The sequence below is a fragment of the Conger conger genome, chromosome 19 (genome assembly GCF_963514075.1).
Source record: "Conger conger chromosome 19, fConCon1.1, whole genome shotgun sequence".
Lineage (NCBI taxonomy): Eukaryota > Metazoa > Chordata > Actinopteri > Anguilliformes > Congridae > Conger > Conger conger.
In genome coordinates, this window is record NC_083778.1 from 4,921,965 (window position 1) to 4,943,548 (window position 21,584).

The 21,584-nt window shown below is 45.6% G+C and overlaps 3 protein-coding genes across 3 annotated transcripts; all 3 read left to right on the plus strand.

Annotated features, from left to right (window-relative positions):
* Positions 1-14: 14 nt before the first annotated feature.
* pwp1 (PWP1 homolog, endonuclein) lies at positions 15-7,585 on the plus strand. The gene is made up of 15 exons (XM_061229226.1): positions 15-222; positions 495-553; positions 988-1,145; positions 1,516-1,601; positions 2,245-2,341; positions 3,273-3,383; positions 3,609-3,736; positions 4,022-4,092; positions 4,340-4,436; positions 4,542-4,603; positions 5,533-5,644; positions 5,724-5,814; positions 5,903-6,024; positions 6,463-6,568; positions 6,897-7,585. The coding sequence occupies exons 1-15, from the start codon at positions 157-159 to the stop codon at positions 6,992-6,994; spliced, it is 1,464 nt and encodes a 487-aa protein (XP_061085210.1). The 5' UTR covers positions 15-156; the 3' UTR covers positions 6,995-7,585.
* A 735-nt stretch (positions 7,586-8,320) lies between these two features.
* Positions 8,321-11,761, plus strand: mrpl42 (mitochondrial ribosomal protein L42). The gene is made up of 5 exons (XM_061229243.1): positions 8,321-8,480; positions 8,632-8,695; positions 9,071-9,155; positions 10,551-10,714; positions 11,631-11,761. Exons 1-5 carry the CDS (start codon positions 8,402-8,404, stop codon positions 11,674-11,676), a joined length of 438 nt encoding a protein of 145 aa, XP_061085227.1. The 5' UTR covers positions 8,321-8,401; the 3' UTR covers positions 11,677-11,761.
* A 1,128-nt stretch (positions 11,762-12,889) lies between these two features.
* On the plus strand, positions 12,890-20,304 carry ube2nb (ubiquitin-conjugating enzyme E2Nb). The gene is made up of 4 exons (XM_061229241.1): positions 12,890-13,030; positions 16,238-16,484; positions 16,769-16,909; positions 20,142-20,304. The coding sequence occupies exons 1-4, from the start codon at positions 13,001-13,003 to the stop codon at positions 20,186-20,188; spliced, it is 465 nt and encodes a 154-aa protein (XP_061085225.1). The 5' UTR covers positions 12,890-13,000; the 3' UTR covers positions 20,189-20,304.
* The last annotated feature ends 1,280 nt before the right edge of the window (positions 20,305-21,584 follow it).

Below are 21,584 nucleotides of genomic sequence, written 5' to 3' on the forward strand. Positions count from 1 at the left end.
AGGCAGAGCGTTGGACATTCATTTTGTCACGTCACGGCTGCGCCCTGGAGAAAGAGGACCCAGTTCACGACACGTGTTGTGTACAGCGACTGGTGTCTCATGTGTTTTGTTTTTTTGGCATATTGATAATTAAATCTGGTTGGTTTTTTTGCGACCATGAGTTCTCAAATAACATGTGTTGGATGGGTAAAACGCGGAGTTTCTAAGGAAACGCCAGAGAAGGTTGGCAGTATTCGCTGTCGTATAAATGGCACATAATCTTACTTATCGGGCTAGCCGGCTAGCTGTTATAGTAAAGTTGTGCTACCACGTTAAATTCTCGACTTCCGACTGCTTACAATCAATGAATTAACCTGAATTAAAAAATAATTGACGTTCTTTTACATTACGTTTAATGGCAGCCAGGACACACGAGAGCAAGCTTAACTCGTTTTATATCTGTTGAAAACTTCTGTCAGGCTGCTGGCTAATGTGGCTCACTGTTATTACTGTAGGTGGAGTTGAGCAAAGAAGAACTGCAACGTATCATCTCTGAAGCGAAGGAGGAACTGGGGTAGGTTCGCTGGTTCTGCAGTTTATTCCATAGCAGTCGATATATATATATATATATATATATAGTGTCAATTATGCAACTCCTAGCTTGCCACTAAACATATTTTAATCAACAGTTATCCATGTACATATTAGTAGAGTAACGAAATCCTGACGTCAAAGCCATGGGGCATAATCCCCACTTCGGTATTCTAATTCTAATTCACCTCGCTGAAAAAAAGAGAGGAAAAAAAACGCTCAAGCTTGCTAACTAGGAGCTGGATGACCAACTCAGACAACCTAGCTAGACCAGCTCATGCCATTTTCAAACTGGCATAGCTGGATTTTACAGCGGTGCAGTCGTTGCACGGCTGTACCGCGATTTAAGGTGTGAAGGTTGTGTCGCGATTGTGGCCCGTGATAATCCGTATCGGCGGCTGTGTGTGGGGCTTCCAGAGGGCCCGGCGACGTTGGCGACGGTGAGGAAGATGACGAGGGGATGGGCAGTGGTCCAGAAACGGGTGAGGAGGCGGAGCCTGCGCCGGGGGATGACAACGGGGAGAAAGACGAGCTGGCGGAATACGAACTGGACAAATACGACGAAGAGGATATAGGTGGGAATGCCGTCTCTTCCCCAGACGTTGTCCAAATGTTAATCCCATATACATTTCCATGACATAACATCCTATTTAGAAGACGATTCACATATGGTCGGCTGTAAAGCCATGAACATAAGTATGTGTACTTGTACGTGTGCGCACACCTACTAGAATTCTGCTATACATTGTGTTTTAACCTGCAGAGATATTCACTATTTGGGCATTTGCCAGATGCAGCCAGTGAACAAGTAATGTTGTGTTTATTGCAGGAAATGTGTATTGCGTTAGACAATATAGTCAGAAGTAAGGGGAAAGGTTTAGTTGCACTTGCGTTTTTTACGCTGCCCTGTTGTCATTGGTTATTTCGCTTGATTCATCATTTCAGTCACAGCAAACTTGGGGGATGGTCTGGCGGGGCTCACGGTCTACAGCACCAATGAGGAGGACCCCTACATCACCATAAAGGACACGGTGAACCCCCCAAACCCCCCACTTTAACCCTTGACTCAACCCCACATTTTAGATCACCATTCAGGTTGCGGCGAATACCCTTGCATTCAACCTGTATCACAATATTCACTCATAGAACAGCTTTGCTTCTTCTTGTTTTAAACTGCGATAATTTCATCATTGAATTACAATACGTGTCATTTGGCTGACCCTTTTTTTCCAGAGCGACTTACACTTGAATAGACTAAGCAGGAGACAGTTCTCCCCAGGAGCAATGTGGGGTTAAGGGCCTTGTTCAAGGGCCCAAGGGCTCTGCAGATCTTATTGTGGCCGCACCGGGATTCGAACCACCAACCTTGCGGGTCCCAATCATGTACCTTAACCATTACACTATAGGCCGCCCTTAAGATAAGTGAAGATCATTGAAGACCAATCAAGAATAGAATGCATTTTTGAAAGTAGGATTCAAAATGATAGGCGATTAAGGATACTTAAGGCTGCAGACAGAGGAACCTGTTAAAAGGAAAACAGGTTGTATTGTATGAGTATTATGTTGTATTACATGTTGTATTATATAGAGCATTTCATAATATCAATGATGTGTGCTATGAAATGCAGCCCATTTTCTTGGTGAAGTTGAGCATTGTTGTTTCTTCTTCTGTAGGACCAGTACGAGAGGGAGGACTTTCAGATCAAGCCCAGCGACAACCTCATCATCTCGGGCCGGGCAGAGAAGGACTGCTGTAACCTGGAAATATACGGCAAGTTCCTCTCCCTCTACTGTTCTACACTAGCGGGGGAGCGGGGGGGGGGGGGGGGGGGGGGGGCGTCGTCTGCCGGTCGGAGGTTGCCGGTTCGATCCCGCCGTGTGTGTCGAAGTGTCCCTGAGCAAGACGCCCAATTGCTCCTGACGAGCTGGTCGGCACCTTGCGTGGCAGCCAGTCGCCGCCGGTGTTCGAGCGTGTGTGTATGAATGGGTGAATGAGAGACATCAATTGTACAGGAAAAAGGCGCTATATAAATACCAACCATTTACGCTCCCATCGTGGGAGCGCTCGCTGCTGACAACTGGGAAAATTGTCTATGAGCTCATCTAAGCGGGATGCATTTGTGTGCTCCTCCGTTTGTTAGCTTCTGCGGACACATGCTCCTGGGGAAAACCTTTTTCGCGCAGAGCCGCGTGTCAGTGTTGTGCCTGGTTTAGTTTCGGGGGTTTGACGAGCCGTTAATCCTTTCAGTCCCGAGCGCAATACGAAGTGGCTCAATCCCCAGGGGCTTCCGCTTGACTCGGATGAGAAAGTGGAGAATTAATTAGGGCTTTAATAGGGGCTAAAACCGTAGTATAGTAGTATATTACATTACATTACATGTAATTTTGGCAGACGCTTTTATCCAGAGCGACGTACAGTTGATTAGACAATCACAAGCAGGAGACAATCCTCCCCTGGATCAATGCAGGGTTAAGGGCCTTGCTCAAGGGCCCAACGGCTGTGCGGATCTTTTTGTGGCTACACCGGGATTAGAACCACCGACCTTGCGGGTCCCAGTCCTTAACCACTATGCTACAGGCCACCCAGTAGTCATCTTGATGGGTTGAAAAGGTATAAGGTGGAGAGTGCTGTGTTTTCCTGTGCTGCTGTGGCGTGAGTCTCTCCGGTGACGACTGTCTGCCTGTCTGCCTGCTCCCTGCAGTGTACAACGCGGAAGAGGACTCTCTCTACGTGCACCACGACATCCTCCTCCCCGCCTACCCTTTGTGCGTGGAGTGGCTGAACTTTGACCCCAGCCCTGAGGAAAGACAAGGTACAGCTCCTGGAAGTTCTGGGGAGATGCACTGCAGCCCTGCCCCATATTCTAAACTGCTTTCCAGGCAGTTTATGAGAGGCTTGGAACACTGAATCTGAAGCAAATGCTGAAGAATGCGTGGTACAGCCTGTTTGTATGCAGACTTAGTGTAGACAAAGGGACAGTCGGTTGTTTAATAAATGCTCGGAAGCTGATAGTCATCACAGGGTGCCATTTTGACAGGAAATTTTGCTGCCGTTGGCAACATGACCCCGAAGATCGACGTATGGGATCTGGACGTGGTGGACTGCTTAGAGCCTGTCTTCTCCCTTGGTAGCAGCAAAACCAAGAAGAAGAAGAAAGGCAAGAAGGTGAGAGGCCAACAGTCTCATCCCAATTTACACCAACACACTGATCCCATTCCTGTCAATTTACACCAACACACTGATCCCATTCCTGTCAATTTACGCCATCACACTGATCCCATTCCTGTCAATTTACACCAACACGCTGATCCCATTCCTGTCAATTTACACCAACACACTGATCCCATTCCTGTCAATTTACACCAACACACTGATCCCATTCCTGTCAATTTATACCAACACACTGATCCCATTCCTGTCAATTTATACCAACACACTGATCCATTTCAGGCAGCTGCAGCAGAGCCAGTGGAGGGCCACTCAGACGCAGTTTTAGATGTGTCCTGGAATAAGCTGGTCCGGTGAGTGACTATGTAGCGTGCATCCGTCCACATGTAGCATAATGTGACATAATAGCGTCACTCAAAGGCTTAAGAGGAAACAGACAGCTCACAGGATGACTATCCATTGAGGCGGTCCTTGTTTGACTGACAGTGCAGGCGCCCCCCCCCCCCCCCCCCCCTCTCTCTCTCTCTCTCTCTCTCTCTCTCTCTCTCTCTCTCTCTCTCTCTCTCTCTCTCTCTCTCTCTCTCTCTCTCTCTCCATCAGAAACGTGCTGGCCAGTGGGTCCGCGGACAGCACAGTGATCCTCTGGGACCTGGTGCAGGGCAAGCCCGCCTCTACGCTGACACGGCACACCGACAAGGTACCCCGCCACACCCTCACCCTTCCACAGCCCCGTAGTGGCGCGCGGGCACACGGTGTAACGTAGCGCGCCGCGATTCTGACCGCCACGCCGATGCTGTTCCAGGTGCAGACGCTGAAGTTCCACCCCTTTGAAGCACAGACTCTCATCTCTGGATCCTACGATAAGTGAGTCCTTACAAACTGTGACGAGTGTGGAAAAACTTTTGACAAAGACCGTGTCAAAATGCGTGCGGGGGGGCGGGGGCAGTCTGTAGTCTAGCGGCTAAGTTACAGGACTGGGACCTAGAAGGTCGGTGGTTCAAAGCCCCGGTGTAGCCACGATAAGAACGGTGGAGCTTGAGCGAGGCTTTCAACCCCACATTGCTCCAGGGGAGATTGTCCCCTGCTTAGTCTTATCAACTTTTAGGTTAAAGTGTCAGCGAAATAACAAATTATTCTTTTTGTTATTAGTTTGTTATTAATATTTGCTTTGCAATCACACTAATGTTATTAGTTAGCTTTATTTATTATTATATAATTGGATTTTTAACAGTTATCTTCTCCCACGGCTTTTTTAGCTATCTACACCAAACCAACTGGAAAACGTCCGGCACGTTCTGAAAAGTTGTGCTTGTTTGATATTCCCATTCATTTCCAAGATATTTAATATTTCCTGGGGGGGGGGGGGGGGAGAATCCCAAAGAGAATGAATGAGACGTTCATCGCCTCTCCAGCTGATGATGTTACCAGGCTCTCTAGCACTTCCATATACTTCCATGGCCTCAATTGCCTTGCATTATCCTCTGTGATTTGCTGATATCATTACCTAGCTACCCCCTAGTAGCACTCTAACAACACCCTAGCAACCACCAGGTGCACCATCGTTTTAGTGGTAGTAGCAATAGTTCACCAATTTGCCACAATCACACTCGGCATTTTCTTTAGGAAATTCACATCTCTAGTTATTAAAATACCTGTTTGTGTGGTTGGGATCTTTCTCTCTCCCTCTCTCTCTCTTTCTGTCTCCATCTCTCCCCTCTCTCTCCCTCTCTCTTTCTCTCTCTCCCTCTCTCTCTTTCTCTCCCTCCCTCTCTCTTTCTCTCTCTCTCTCTCAGGTCTGCTGTGCTGTATGACTGCCGCAGTCCTCAGGACGGCCATCGCACCTGGAGATTCAGCGGTCAGGTGGAGCGCCTCACCTGGAACCACTTCTCCCCCTGCAACTTCCTGGTACGCCCCTGCCTGTGTCGCGCGATTGGCCGAGCCCACCCCGTGTGACCCGTAACACTAAGCTTGATTGGTCTCACAGGCCAGCACGGAGGACGGCTTTGTGTACTGCCTGGACGCCCGCTCTGACAAGCCTGTCTTCACGCTCCGAGCCCACGACGGGGAGGTGTCGGGTAGGGAAGCGCCCGATTGGCTGGCTGAATGCTGCTGTGCGTTTTATTGGCCGAGCCTGGACTCACCTTGCCTCTGACCTTCCCCCAGGGCTGGACCTCAGCAGCCAGGTGAAAGGCTGCCTGGTCACCGCCTCTGAAGACAAACATGTGAAGATCTGGGACATTCTGGGGAACAAGCCCAGCCTCGTCCACAGCCGGGACATGAAGATGGTATGGTCCACTGGCCCCTAAACTCACTAACCCTTACACCAACTAGGCCATAAAGATGATACCACTAGCCCCTAAACCCTCTAAACCTTACCCCCAACTGGGTCATGAAAATGGTATAGTCCAGTACCATGAAGGTGTTACGGTCCACTAGCCTTTAAAAACCCAAACCATTACCCCCAAATGGATCTTGGAAGATGGTATAGTCACATTAACCACTACAAGCACACACACATGGCATGGAGCCTTATCTTCTACCCCCTTACCAATGTCTGAGAAGTGAGGTTCCTGCAATACACATACCCCTCAGCCAGGTGAATTCACCAATTAGGTGGAGTCTGTTATACTCAACCTGGCAGCGGTCTGTTAAAGCGTACTGCGCTGCATCACCAGGCATACTACAGACATGCTCAGAGAGGCATTGCATTTTGTGTCCAATAGGGGGTGCTGTTCTGTACGTCCTGCTGTCCTGACTTGCCCTTCGTGTATGCTTTCGGAGGCCAGAAAGACGGACTCCGTGTCTGGGACATCAGTGACGTAGCGGCAGGTAAAGAGCTAGCATAAATGAAATGGGTGTGTGGGTGCGCGTACAGTGTATATGTGTGTGTGTGTGTGTGTGTGTGTGTGTGTGTATATATATGTATGTGTGTGGGTGCGTGTACAGTGTATGCGTGTGTGTGTGTGAGTGAGAGAGAGAGTGTGAGTGTGTGTGTGTGTGTGTGTTTACTGTGTGTGTGTGTGTGTGTGTGTGTGTATGTATGTGTGTGGGTGCGCGTACAGTGTATGCGTGTGTGTGTGTGAGAGTGAGAGAGAGAGTGTGAGTGAGAGTGAGAGTGTGAGTGTGTGTGTACACTGATATCCTGTTTTCTGCTCAGTTTCCTCGACGTTTGGGAGTCGGGAGCGGTTGGTGGTGAACACACAAGCCACAGCCGGAACAAGCACCAGCACAGCCACTGAGATGGAACTCTCCTAGTGTAATCCCATCTAACAGTGGTAAACCCCACCCTTCAAATGGAACAGTCCTTACCCCCCTGGAAATGGAGTTGGACAGTTTGGTCTCATGTTGGGTACAAACTATGTCCATTATTTGGAGTCCTACACATTTGTAGGACTGTGTGCGGACCTACCCAAACAAACTGGCAAATACCCTTTGAAAGATCCAGTTGTCAGAGTGAAACCAGTCACTGAAGATGCATTTACTATCTACTGCTACTACTGCTGAAAAGTACAGAGTAACTTGTACTTTTCTAAATATTATATTGTAGGAGAAAGTTTAAAAGATAACTCCACATGTATAGATCCTCCTGATAAAAGGCAAAATGTTATCCTCCTGTATTTTTTTAATGTAATTGATCGTAGGTGTGAATTTATGGTGGATTAAGTTACATCTAATGTCAAAATTGTTACTATACAGTTCAATGGCATCTGCCCTCAAGTGACTATTATGAATAAGTGGCGTGTCCTCTGAGACGCGCTTTATAGAGGAGTGAGATGTAATTTAAACATCAGTGCCGTTTTGGAGCCCTCTTGTGGCCATTAATAAAAATTACAAAAATGCTGTGTACGCGGTTTCATTGTGTCCTTTCAAAAGACCCGCACGAGCTTCCGTGCAGTCGCGTACCTTTGGTTCCACGCGTCCAGCGAGCACATGCATCATGCCAAAGTGGAATCGCCACAACCTATATACGTCTCAAATATATTAACATGTAAACAAATCGGCATGTTAAGAACATAATTTAACTAAGGTTTTTTATGTGCTGGTCATAAAATGGGTTATACAAGACTTTTCGTGCATGATTACCACCTACTACCCAGCTTACAGAGAACGTCACAGTGTTACTGAAATTCTCTGTCAATGTTGTAACATTGGTGCAATATTGCCGCAACACAAAATAGTCTAATTACTCGCCAGTCTACCCAGACGACACAAAAGAACATGAATAATATTCAGATAATATCTGAATCCAGAAATAAGTAATACTGCATCATGGGTCAAAACGTTCTATGTTCAGATTTTTCTTTTTTCGGTTTAAACAGTAGGAGGTGCATTTCTGTTTGTGCAGCCCAATAGGCTTAGAAGAGAGAACTCTGACCCGCATGTAATTTGCAAGTATAATGAGCTCAAGCATACAGTATGCTCCAAAAGAAGAAGTGAAAGTAATATTTTAATAATTTTTCATATAAAAAATCATTTTGAAGCTTCAAGATTCGTTTTTTTTGTTTGTTTGTCTCTATCCTAATTATGGAGAGGTCGTGTGAAAACGTCCCGGATCCGTTATTAAGCGTACCCGTTTCCCCACACGGAATGTGATTACTGTAACATACAGGGGCGGTCGCTCGCAGATGTGTTTTGCAGTCACTCGGTGCTTGTGGAAGAAGCATGGCCGGAGGTCAAGCCACAAAACTAACGTATATATTTTCACGGCTCTCTCGTTTTGTAGCACAGAGGCAGTTGAAAGGTAAGTAAAGGTACTTGGTTGATGTTCCAGAGACGGAGAAATTAGTTGAGTTCCAGCAAACTCGCCGGCTAAGTACAGTATGATTAGTTACATTAGTTCACTGCAAATTTTCGGAATGACGTTTAATTAGCGATGTTTATGTGTTCCTCAGTTGTAACCATCGTGTCCACCCATCCTAAATCCACATTAACTGGACCTGCGGATGATCTGAACTGGTAAGCAATGTAGAGTGAGCTAACTTTTTTAACCTTAAAGTGCATGTCTGATTTTCAGATAATACCAGTCTTCCCAACACTTACTGGAGATGTACCATCCTAAAGGTTTTCACTCCAACCCTAACAAACCGCACCCCATTCAACAGTTGGAGATCGCGTTGAGCTCCGATTAGTAGAATCGAGCGTGCCAAATTGGGGTTGGAGTAAAAAAAAAACCTACAGGTTGTGGATCTCCAGGAACAGGGTTGGGCAGCCATCCTGTATACAGTACATGTTTCTGGGCATCTTCACAATGCTAAGTTGTTGTTGTAAGTTCTGGAAGAAACATGATTACACATGTAAATGAGAAGCGGGTGACACTAGTGTCTCTTACAGCAAAGTGGAAATCGGCCTGACGTCCGACGGCAAAACGGTTGTGTGTCACCATCCTTCCGTGGAGGTCCCGTATGAACTCACCCAGGTCAGTGAGAATCGGGGCCCTTCTTCAACCACCTACTCATTTTCAAATGACTACGCGTTGAAATCCATTTTTGGACTGATGCTTTAAAGCAGGATAGTTTATTTGCCTGATATTTTGTTCACATCTAAAGCCGGTCACAACTGCATTTCTCCTCGAATGCACTTGTGACCATTATGCTTGTGATTTTAGATTGTGATTCAGATAACTTTTTGTAAATGGTTCGCTCGGTGACTGCAATGACAGAAAACATAGGATTCATCACTGCTAATGGTCATGACATTACCCAAGTTTGATTCCTTTCAAGTGAAAGAACCCAGTTAAAACTACTCAATGTCCACTACTGGTAGTGAAGTGGTACTGGAACTGAGAGCACACGTTCCTCTTGTAATGTTTCTGTTGAAATAGGTGGCTACTTTGCTTCTCAACACAAGAGGCAGGTTGTCTCTCAATACCAAGAATACGAAGTACGGTTCATGCGTTTTTGTGAAGTTTTGTTTTCCAATCGTCAAGTTTGCTTGGAAGACCACACTTCCAGGAACACAAGGACAGAGCCCTGTTATGCATGTGAGATGCAATGCGTGCTTGTGATGTGTGGATAGGCTACCACCATGAGGTAAAATTCAGCAAGTATAACACATATTTCTCACCTCATTTTCCTTCTTGGAAAGATTTTGGCAACATTTATTGGTGAAGTCAGAGAACAAACTTAGTGGTTCTCATCTTGTCTGCTGTCACGCAATGAACGGTGGGATATTGGGTCAGTTCTTGGGCAAGGAAGCATCCTTTATATTTGGTAAATGGTAAATGGCAGGCATTTATATAGCGCCTTTATCCAAAGCGCGATGCTTCTCCATTCACCCATTCATACACACTCACACACCGACAGTGATTGGCTGCCATGCAAGGCCCCGACCAACTCGTCAGGAGCATTTGGGGGTTAGGTGTCTTGCTCAGGGACACTTCGACACAGCCCGGGCAGGGGATCGAACCGGCAAGCCTCCGACTGCCAGACGACTGCTCTCACTGCCTGAGCCATGTCGCCCCATAAATGTTTGAGGGGACTGGAGACCGCAAGAATGGCCAAGTACAGACATCGAGAAATGATGGTTCAGAGCTGGGTTCAAATAGTATTTGTTTTGTATTCAAGTACTTTTCTGCATTTGACTAAGCTTGCCTGGTATATTGGAACAAATGAAATGATCCCAAAAGTGTAAACCCCGCCCATTTGCGCCGACTCGCAGGCTCATGCACCAGGCAAAACCTGGTGCAGAAAAGTATTTGAATCCAAAACGAATACTATTTGCAGCCAGGTCTGTTCTGGTTATAGAAGCTCGGACAGTTGACGGGCGCCTTTGTGAAAAGTCTCTTTTTAAAAAAAAACATTTTTTAACACAGCCTCTGCCCCGCCCGGACCCCCTGACCAATCCCGCGGAGACCCACGACCAGGTTCTGAGGGCCCACCTTTGTAAAGACGTACTGCGTGACCAGCAGGCTCCCACCATCGAGGAGCTCAGTAAAATGTTCTACACCACAAAGCACCGCTGGTATCCGGTTGGACAGTAAGTGTTTCCTCCACCGTCTGATAGGCCAAAAGTCCATATTCCACAGTCTGATTGGCTGCGTCCAAAATGGCATACTAGCACTTATCAAATTGGCCCTAGTCCTTAACTTTGTTGTACTCTTAAGGCCCGGACACACCAAACCGACGGTCGGCCGTCGGTGGCGCCCTGTCGGCCGAGTCTTTCCGGTGTGTCCCAACATGTTGAATCGGCGTCGGAGCCGTCGGACGTCGGTGAGAGCTCTCTCATCGACGGCTCCGGGGGCTTCGACGCCGACCGTCGCTTTGGTGTGTCCGGGCCTTTAGCAATTGAAACTGTACTTCCCTCCAGGGTCTTTTTGCGCACTTGTCCCTTGTTCTTATTTGCACTTTGTTGTACATAACTCTGGATAAGAGCGTCTGCCAAATGCCAATAATATAATGTAGCATACTACTCGTACTAAACTGCTTACTACTCGTACTAAACTGCATACTACTCGTACTAAATCTCAGGCTGATTTCCATTGAAACATAGTATGAGTAGCATGCTAGTATGCAATATCGGACGCAGCCAACGTCTCTGTCCACTATAACAGCGGGGACTCTGCCTCATTTCAAGTTCTGTAACGGCTGCATACGAAGTGGGATCAGGGCCTGTAGCGTAGTGATTAAGGTACATGACTGGGACCCGCAAGGTCGGTGGTTCGATCCCCAGTGTAGCCACTATAATAAGATCCGCACAGCCGTTGGGCCCTTTAGTAAGGCCCTTAACCCTGCATTGCTCCAGGGGAGGATTGTCTCCTGCTTAGTCTAATCAAGTAAGTAACGAAGTCGCCTTGGATAAAAGCGTCAGCCAAGTGACTTGTAATGTAATGTAATGTAATGTAATCTAATCTAATCTCGATTCCACTCCTCCTCCTCCTCCTGTCGTTACTCAGATACCATACCAGACGCAAGAATCGCAACCCTCCGAGGGACCGGTGATTGGCTACCTTCATGTAACTGTCTATTCTGAAACACCATCTGTCTACCCTTTGTGTTCAATAAATAAATGAACAAATCCTTAAAAGTTCTGTAGAGTGATGTATTAATTACCTTGTAGCCTTGTGGTATTATAACATAATATAACACTGGGGGTTTTCAAGACCAGGCTTGATGCCAGATACTGTTTACGAGGCAGTAGGTACCCTTAGGGCTAGGAAAAGGCAAGCACCACCGGGCTGAATGGCCTGTTCTCGCCATTACCTTATGGTATGTTCAGAGCTTGGATTGTCATGATTGTCTTTTAACATAATGACTAGAAGAGGCCATTCAGCCCAGCAATGTTTGCCTTTTCCTACCCCTAAGTGTACCTACTGCTTAGTTTTCCTAAAAATTAAATTGTATCTAGCAATGTATCAAGCCTGGTCTTGCAACCCTAAATCCTATGTTGTTCATGATTCATAGTGCAATGTGCGTTGGTGGGAAGATGCCAAATATTATGCATCCATCATGCATCATGAATAGTACGTTTACGCAATATCCATGTTCTCTTATCCCACCCCCCAGGTATTTATGTGTGAAGGTATTGTAAGAAATGCATCCTAACCGGATATCAAATCGACAAATTCCACCAGAAATAACCGGGTCATCATTACTCTTGTTTACATGAATCATGATGATACACATCTACTTTGCCAAATAAAATAATTCAATGTTGATTTTCAGGGATTCATATCAGGTGGCACTATGTGAATGCTGGAGCCAGATTTTGGTGAGCGATTTTCGAAGGAAGCTATGAAATTGAAATTAAATTGATGTTATGATCGAAATGCACGTTAAAAGCTCTCAGGCTCTAATTTCTTTGGTTTTAATACTCTTGGAGATTTTTTTTACTTTATTTTCTTGATTACTTAAGTGGATGTGTCTTGGCAGTGTAATCAACATAATTCTATGTTTATTAATAGTTATAACCTGTGATTTGCAATAAATACTCTTGCCTCTCCTCGGACAGAGCTAACATACTTCATGAATGTTGATAGATATTCTACTGTAACCAGATAGTAAACTCATGTTTCCGACATCTAACGTTAGGACGGTGCTTTTTCCACGGTTTAAAATGATACATAATACATAATAAAATACTTTGAAAATTAAGGTTTATAAGGTAACCGCACAGCAATCAATGTTAAATGAAACGGTTGCGAATAGTCTGGTAAGTCTCCACAATCTTGACGCAACTGACCGGAAGAGGTCCACGCATGCGCTGTCAGTGCAAACGAATGAAGAAGCACTGAAAGAGTCGCAGCGAAAACCGCATTAAGACAAGATGTCAGGACTGCCCCGTAGGATCATCAAGGTAAATATATACGGTTATGTCCAGTACGCACAGATAGCCAAGACTGATTATTTATAGAAAAAAACACCTTAAACACAGAATCGGGCGCACGCGAGGAGAGTGACTTTTGATGAGAAGATATAAGCATTTTGTTGGCTTACTTCCGTTACTCCATTCCGTTAAACCATAATAATGCGGAGTTAAAACATTGCTAGCTAGCTATATTCAATCGTAAAAAATGGCGAAGTGTCCCTTGCCCCTTGACATTTTATAACTCTGAAATGCATCGACCTTGCGTTGATTGAGAGAGAATAATATGTTCAGCTATGCTATTGCCCAAGTAGCTAGCGCGTTGCATCTACGCGGTTGTTCTGCCGGGCGGGGAGTTATGAACGTGACTCATGCCTAGATGGGCGGTGATCTTGCTTTCCATCTTTAAAGGTGTCAGATGTATTGCACAAGTCGCTTATTACGGCATATTTGCGGCTAACTTTTCTGTCGATATCATTCGTTTGGTTCGTGTTTGCCTGGTAGCGACCACTTAGGAGGGGAGGGGAGGGGAGGGGGGGGGGGGGGGGGGGTGGTGGGGGGAGGAGAGTAGTCGCTGTGCATGAAGCTAGTATATTCCAGAAGGCCTCGTGTTCATGGGCGGTTCTGCGCTGTAGGCCCAGAGAAATGAATGGGCGACGGCTGACGTACCGTTAGCAGGCTAGCAGTGCAGGAAAACTTTGTTAGTTATTACGATTTTAGTCTGTTCTTGGGTTGTTTAGCTATCTAGCTGTGTGTTCACGATGCTGACAGCTTACCAGCTGTCACCAAACGCCCACGGACGCAGAGGCGTTGTGCAGTTGCAGAAATGTGAATACATAGCAAAGGGTGGCTAACGTTACCTAGCAAAATAGCGTTGTATGCATATTCAGTCTTTGAGGTGGGCCAAGTCGCCTCCCGTATATCAACTTACATTTAACGCAAGAGCTTGCTTATGTCGAGTAATTCAGTTTAAAACCAAATGACGCAACTGCTTGGAATGAAATGATACGGCTAATTTGGGGACGGCCGGGTTCTTGATGCCCGTTGTACATGCGTCCGTGCGTTCTTCTTGCTTTCATGCATCGACGAAGGTGGTTTGCATGGAGCAGTTAATGTGCGAAAATGATTCATGTATAAATAAATGTAACTGTTTAGATGCATTTATAAATGCTTCATTTTATTTTATAAAATGCCCACATCATGACTGTCCTTTTCACAATAACCTGATCCTATTTAATTTATTTTGATTTCATAACATGCTTCGTGGAATGTCTCTCCTGAATGACTAATTTCCGAAGGCGTTTTAATTTCCGAACCTTTTCATGTCATAATGAGACTTCAGAATGCGAAGAGCGTCCGGTGGCAGACGGTGACTCCGCTGACGTAGTCTAGGCCCAACCGTACTGATGCGTACCATACTTTAGATCTTTATTTACAAAACACTTTTCCAAACAGAAGTTACAAAGTGCTTTACAGAAATAAGCGTAAAATCAAGATAAAATGAAACGCACAAAATATACCATTTTACGATCTATGTGAAAATATAATCAAGTAACGGGAGTGGTAATTATATTATCACCTACAATGACAATAATAATAATTAACGAGGCTGGTGCGGGGTACAACTAAGCGGTTTTTGTCAGCGGATCCAAGTGCCCTTGTTGGCATGTATGGCGTAGTTAAGTAATATAACCCGGGGCCAAACCGTGCAGTGCTCTAAACGTTAGCAGCAGAATTTTAAAATAAATTCTTGATCCTGGCAGCTAGTGCAAGGATCTAACATTTTGAGCGCATTGGTTACTTTCTGTTTTTCAGTTCTCACCCGGTGTGACATCACTCAAGGTATTGCGAGCACCCGTAATTGTCACTGAGACCATGTCTGCGCGCAGGACCAATGATATTTCAGCCTTCTCCGAGTGACGAAACGGGTTCAGCCCTGTCTCGCGTTATAGCGTTTCACGTGGTATTTCCATGGAGACGCACTGACAAAAAACTGCTGATTAAAACGCATCTGGACCACTTAGGAAAATGTGTCTGACCACCTGTTTTGACCAGGTAAAATTGTGGTAACCGTACCCTACGCAGTATAAATACCACGGTTGCCTGTGCGCAAGGAGGAACGTGACAACTGGTAGTTCTGAAACCGCTGCTGAGCTTAATTGAAAATGATTACATTTCTTCAGAGCTATTTGTATCCAAAAAAATCCACACATTGTGTCCTTATACTCATTAGATTTACTTACCAACGGGCATCCTATGCTAATTGTTCCTGGTGCTACTATTGGTGGCTGTAGCGAATGCTAACTCCACTTGTTGTATGTATGTATGCCTGTCATAGTTGTAATATTGCTAATGCTGCTAATTGCTAATAGTTTTACACTGCCTAGCTAAGTCCCTTGGCAACATTCTGTAGCAAATATTTTAAATCTGAATACTTTAAATCTGCCAACGTCAGAAAGCCACTGGTGCTGCTAATTGTAAAGGCTTTATTGAATTGGTTGGCAACAGGAGTTAAAGTGACTCTGAAGCATAGCTGACATTTTGGTGAAACCTCATCTTAATGGACCCTTTGCAAACTGCTTCCAGAGAGGTGGTGCTAATGCGGCTGGCGTGTTTGCCTCCCTGTTTGTTGCTGGGCGTTTACAGTTTCAGAAATGACGGGGGTGGCTGTTCTCTAAACCGGGCGAAAGCATTTTAGACCTCAACCTTTTATTCAAATGAAAATGGGGAGAATGAAAAGGAGTCTGTAACCAGTGGTTCTGTGAAAAGGATCCGATTACATGTGCTTATCTCTCTCTCTCACACACACACACACACACACACACACACACTCTCTCTCTCTCTCTCTCTCTCTCTCTCTCTCTCTCTCTCTCTCTCTCTCTCTCTCTCTCGCACGCACGCACACTCTCACACACACTCTCTCACTCTCTTTTGCTCTCTCACACACTCTCTCTCAAACTCTCATATGTACTCACTCTCTCAAGCACACACACTCACACTCTCTCCCTCACACACACACACACACACACACACACACACACTCTCTCACTCGCATGCATACTCTGTCACACATGCATGCATACACACACAGACCCTCACACTGACACACTCTGACACACACAGGTTAGTGGCCTCTAAATTGACGTGTGTGCGTGTGTGTGTGCTTGTACGTGTGTGTGTGCGCGTGTGTGTTTGTAGGAGACGCAGCGCTTGTTGGCGGAGCCCGTTCCCGGGATCAAGGCGGAGCCGGACGAGAGTAACGCCCGCTACTTCCACGTGGTCATCGCCGGGCCGCAGGACTCCCCGTTCGAAGGAGGCACTTTCAAACTCGAACTCTTTCTCCCCGAGGAGTACCCCATGGCTGCCCCCAAAGTGCGCTTCATGACCAAAATATACCACCCCAACGTGGACAAGCTGGGAAGGATATGTCTAGACATTTTGAAAGGTAAGGCCGTTCCCGATCGGTCGGGTCTTTTGAATTTGGTGTGACATCACTGGAGTCACCTGAGAGTCTGTAGTCAATTTTTCTGACCTTTTAACACTTAGAGGCGCAGGTTTTTCAGAATGTTAGTTCAAAATTCTTAGTCCGTGTTCTAACAACCAGTAGTGACTGTGACATCAGCGTTGGAATGTTCAGTTAAGAACATTCTAATCACATATTTCTGACACCTTTATCTCCGCCCTCTCCCTGCCCCCTCCTCTCTGTGCTCCGTTGGTCTGGCCTTGCAGATAAGTGGTCCCCGGCCCTGCAGATCCGCACAGTGCTCCTCTCCATCCAGGCATTACTAAGCGCTCCCAATCCTGACGACCCGCTGGCGAATGACGTCGCGGAGCAGTGGAAAACTAACGAGGCCCAAGCCATAGAGACAGGTGAGCCCACGAGGTGTGTTTGTGTGTGTGTGTGTGTGTGTGTGTGTGTGTGTGTGTGTGTGTGTGTGTGTGTGTGTGTGAGAGAGAGAGAGAAAGATGAGGCAGTGCATTTGAGTAGGTGTACACTCGCGCATGAATACTCAGAATGCTTTAACCCTTTCAGTCCCAAGCCCAAAAGTGATTTAGGTGGAGCCACTTCAAAGGGGTTTTGGCTTTGGTTGAGAAAATGGATAAAGTTGAGAATTTAGTCTGGTTTTAATTGGGGCTCAAAACCATAGTATAGCAGTCATTTTAATTGGCCACTCCTTGGACTGAAAGGGTTAACTTGTGTTCCAAGTGCCATGATTGCCACAAGTTATCCGTGCTCTGGTGAGAACATCCGAAGCGACTCGTGGATATCGAGTAAATTCTGCCTTGCCTGACAGCAGAAAGCTCCACCATTTTCATTGGAGGTTGGCTGCCATCTTGAAAGTAGCTTTGTGATCCTTGACACTCATTCCTGTTCACCCACAGGGCAAGCTGCCCAGTAAAGCTGGCACACACAGTATATCTGTCATTGAAAACCGGTGCCATTTATTCTATTAAATGGTATCTTTGCCCAAAATGAGCATATGCCCAGATCTGTTCAATATCATAAATACATTTTCCCACTCTCGTAAGCTAAATAAGTCACGCATAACCACATATTTAATTTATTTTATCTGACTACGTTGGTCCCGTGACATGTCAGTGAGCTGATATATTGCCAAATATTTGAAGTCAAAGTCAGGTCGTTGCAAGCCGCTTATTTTAACACCAATATTCCTTGGGACAAAATGGTGGAGTGCAATGGCGCATTGTTGTCGTAATAATCAGCGGAATAACAAGGAGAAAAATTACCTCTGCGTGCCAAAGCCAGTGACAGCGAGAAAGGCATTACTTCCCAAAAGGTGCTGAGATCAGGTCACACTGTAAAAACCTTCCCGTTCAGCTTGAAGATTTTAGGCTACATGCCTACATGCTCTGATCGAAATCTAAAAACAGAACTTAAAGGATGACAAAACTAAAGTCTGACCCCTGTACCAACAATATTTGTCCACGAAAAGGTGAAGACCGTTGATACAAGCCGTGATGAACGTGCTGCAAGTCGGGACAAGAAAAAGGACACGATCATATATTTACTTAAGCCACGAAATTAGATCTTGCGATTGTGCTGGAGGTCCCATAATGCCATCATCTGAATCGTCGCTTTCTCCACCTGAGCATACTAAATGGGGATAAATCCCTCTTCAGTGGTTCATACAAATGGCCAGTTGAAGTTTCTGTATTATTTTCACCACTCATAATGATGCCTAGATTGGGGGGGGAAAAACACCAAATTCTCTGCACTCCAGCGGTGCTCGACGTGGTTAAAGAACTTTAAGCAGTTAAAGCTATTTTGAGCATCAAAAAGCATCGATCACTGCAGGTATGGTTCAGTTATTCGCTATTATGGAAAAGCTCTTCAAAGTGGGATGGGTACCTACCTTGTTGCTTACTCTTCAGTTTGAACTTTACTGTTGATTGAAAGAAAATAAAGGGGCTAAAAGCAACGGCCATTTTAAAGGTACAATAGGTCATTTTGGACTAAAGCTAACGAAAACGTGCTAACAATTGGTGTTAAAGTAGAGCCTGCACATCAGCTTCTGTCGCTGAAGTTTCACCGTTGGCCTTGGGCAAGAGAGGAATTGCCACAACAAACACCCTCAAACCGCAATGTGGATCCTTCCCACAGTCTTTGAATATGAATATAACACATAATGTAAAGCGTTATTATACAGTTCCATATTCTCATGCATTTCGGAAAGCTGACTGACAAACGGAAAAGAGCCTGCCGTCTTTTTTTAGTGTTCTATTAAACCAATTTTATCAACTATATTATGAGCAAGCAACTTATTTGGCTATGTAACTAGCTGGCTATATATCTAAGACATGATAGTCTATCACGAATGTTGCAACTGTAACTTATAGTTTGAGACAAATCAAGGTTTAGCTAAACATGGATGTCTGAACACGTGAAGCGATCACTGAAATTGTTTACTATTGCTTATCCAATCAAATACTACAGATCTAGTTATGAAACGATACCAGTTCCTTATCGGTAGCAACAAGAATATTAGCTATTAGTTAGCTTGCCGAATTAAAAAATATCCACCTGAGGCACAACACTTCTGCAACTATGCTTGCAACGCTCGCTATTATGTTAGAAAATTTGTCAAGCTAACTATGGCTAATTTGCTTGTTACTGATAGTGAATTGGTATTGTTTTCTAACTAGATAAGCAATAGTATAGAGTTTCAGTGATCGCTTGCCTGGAGTGCAATTTGGGCAGCTGCATGCTCCTTTTATCTTTTTACATGTTCAACCATCCGTGTTAAGCTAAACCTTTATTTCTCTCAAACTGTTGCATTGTTTGTGGAAGACGATCATATTCTAGTTATATATCCAGCTAGTTGTATAGCCAAATAACTTGCTTGCTCATAATAGAGTTGGTTAGTTAAAGTGAAAACTTGAAAAATACGAAAAATTTTAATGGTGTTGTGTAGCACACCAAAGTCAAGATCTCAGTCACCTGTTTGGTGAACATTTTCTTACTAGAACACTACAAAAAGACAGCAGGCTCTGTTGCATTTGTCACCGTGAGCTTTCCAAAACGAGAATACTGAACTGTATAATAGCGATTTATATTATGCGTTATATTCATAGCCTGTGGGAACAGTGTTGTGGTTTGAGGTTGTTTGTTGCTGCAACTCCTCTCTTGACCGTTAGGAGTCCCAAAATGAGCTATTGTACCTTTTTAAAGGTTGATTTTTGGCTCAGGTCTTGCCCCTTGGTTGTGAGGCTAAAGCTAACAAAAACATGCTAACCATTATCATTAAAGTAGGGCCTGCACATCTGGACTCAATATAATTCTTTCTTGTTATGAAAAAATGTCTTGACCCATCGTGGATCTTAGTCAAGTCAAGCTAAAAGTCACCATTTCCCCACCCCGTGTACATGGGCTCATTGATCGAATCAGTCACCTGGTCTAGCTCAACCTGATTTCTGATGTCAATCCCAGGCATATGCCATCGCCTATGGAGATATAATCATTAACCACTTTCGCTCCCTGAAGTCTTTTGTACGATTGTCGTGACCGACATCCTCATGTCGTGACGTCAGTCGCCGTGGAAACGCGCTAACCCACCGCCGCGCCCTGTCTTGTGTCTTTCAGCTCGGACATGGACCCGGCTGTACGCGGGGAACAACATCGAGGTGTGAAGTGCTCCTGGCCGCCCCGCCCCCTCCTTCATTTCCATTCAAAGGACACAGTCTTAGGGGGGAGAAAAAAAACAATATACAAACAAATGTATATTAAACAGGGGGGGGGGGGGGGGGAGACAAAAACAAACCGCCGGCCATTGGGCGATTTAAATGCACATCAGCCAATCTGTGTTTCGTCCTGCTTTGTTGTCGTGACGCCAGGGCGGGAGGCCGTCTGTTTGACGTGTTGGGGCTGGGGTGGGCAGGGTTAGCGTTTAACCGGCATCAGCCTGTCCCGGGGTGGGGGGGTGGGGTGGGGGGGGGGGGGGGGGGGCAGCAGGGGGTGTGTGTGTGGAGATGGTGGGGGTAGGTAACCTTTTTTTTTTTTTTTAAACCTTTTAATAACATTATTCCTTCAACCTTATCGGTTAATTACAAAGCAGTCCATACCCCGTTCCCCCCGCGCCGGCCTGGAGGGCCGGAGATGAAAACGAAGCCTGGCTTTGAAATGGAAACGGCCGACTCCGCCGTGAAAAGGTGAAGGAGGGACACGGCGGAGAAGCTGCGATTCGTCTCAACCCCCTCCCCCGCACCGCCTGGTCTGACAGGCTTTCACTTTCCCCTGTTTGTCTGCAAATCGAGGGGGGGGTCTGTAAATCTTTTTGTTTTAGTAACATATTTTTGTTATTCTGCGTGGTCTTAGTATTTTTCTTAGGATGTCTTTTTGTTGCTGTTGCCATGTGAACGGAACGGAACGGGGGGGGTTCTTCGATGGAGGCCATTTTATCCGAGGGGGGGGGGGGGGGGACGGCCTCCTTCCCAGCTCTCGCTGACGCAGCTGCAGTAACTTATCTGATTGTAAATTCATTCTTTTTATTGAAAACGGGGAGAAAATTCAACGGTTTCCTACTCCCGGCGAAATTATGAGAACAGTCCACCCTACTACATTACTTGTTCTTTTCTGTAAATAAAAAAAAAAAATCTGTTGATTAATAAGAAAATCGGCTGTCGGTGTCTTACTGGGTCTGAATGGTTTCTGGGTCGTGGCTGACCGAACCTCATCTCACCAATGAATTGACGCAAGACGCACATTTTTTTCCCGGCTCAGTTCTCGCCCCTGGCTGTGAGGCTACATTTACATTATTGGCATTTGGCAGACGCTCTTATCCAGAGCAACGTACAGTTGATTAGACTAAGCAGGAGACAATCCTCCCCTGGAGCAATGCAGGGTTAAGGGCCTTGCTCAAGGGCCCAACAGCTGTACGGATCTTATTGTGGCTACACCGGGATTAGAATCACCTACCTTGCATGTCCCAGTCATTTACCTGAACCACTACGCTACCGGCTAAAGCTAAAGAAAACGTGCTAACGACTGCCATTAAAGTAAAGCTTCTGTCCCTGAAGTTTCGCTGTT

Bases quoted from the DNA above. Each gene is read 5' to 3' on its own strand.
- pwp1 (XM_061229226.1), top strand. From the start codon at position 157: ATGAGTTCTCAAATAACATGTGTTGGATGGGTAAAACGCGGAGTTTCT. The intron at 1,602-2,244 runs GTGAACCCCCCA...CTTCTTCTGTAG, and splicing joins ACATCACCATAAAGGACACG to GACCAGTACGAGAGGGAGGA. The intron at 5,645-5,723 runs GTACGCCCCTGC...TTGGTCTCACAG, and splicing joins TCTCCCCCTGCAACTTCCTG to GCCAGCACGGAGGACGGCTT.
- ube2nb (XM_061229241.1), top strand. From the start codon at position 13,001: ATGTCAGGACTGCCCCGTAGGATCATCAAG. The intron at 16,485-16,768 runs GTAAGGCCGTTC...CTGGCCTTGCAG, and splicing joins ATGTCTAGACATTTTGAAAG to ATAAGTGGTCCCCGGCCCTG. The intron at 16,910-20,141 runs GTGAGCCCACGA...TGTGTCTTTCAG, and splicing joins GGCCCAAGCCATAGAGACAG to CTCGGACATGGACCCGGCTG.
- mrpl42 (XM_061229243.1), top strand. From the start codon at position 8,402: ATGGCCGGAGGTCAAGCCACAAAACTAACGTATATATTTTCACGGCTC. The intron at 8,696-9,070 runs GTAAGCAATGTA...TGTCTCTTACAG, and splicing joins CCTGCGGATGATCTGAACTG to CAAAGTGGAAATCGGCCTGA. The intron at 9,156-10,550 runs GTCAGTGAGAAT...TTTTTAACACAG, and splicing joins TCCCGTATGAACTCACCCAG to CCTCTGCCCCGCCCGGACCC.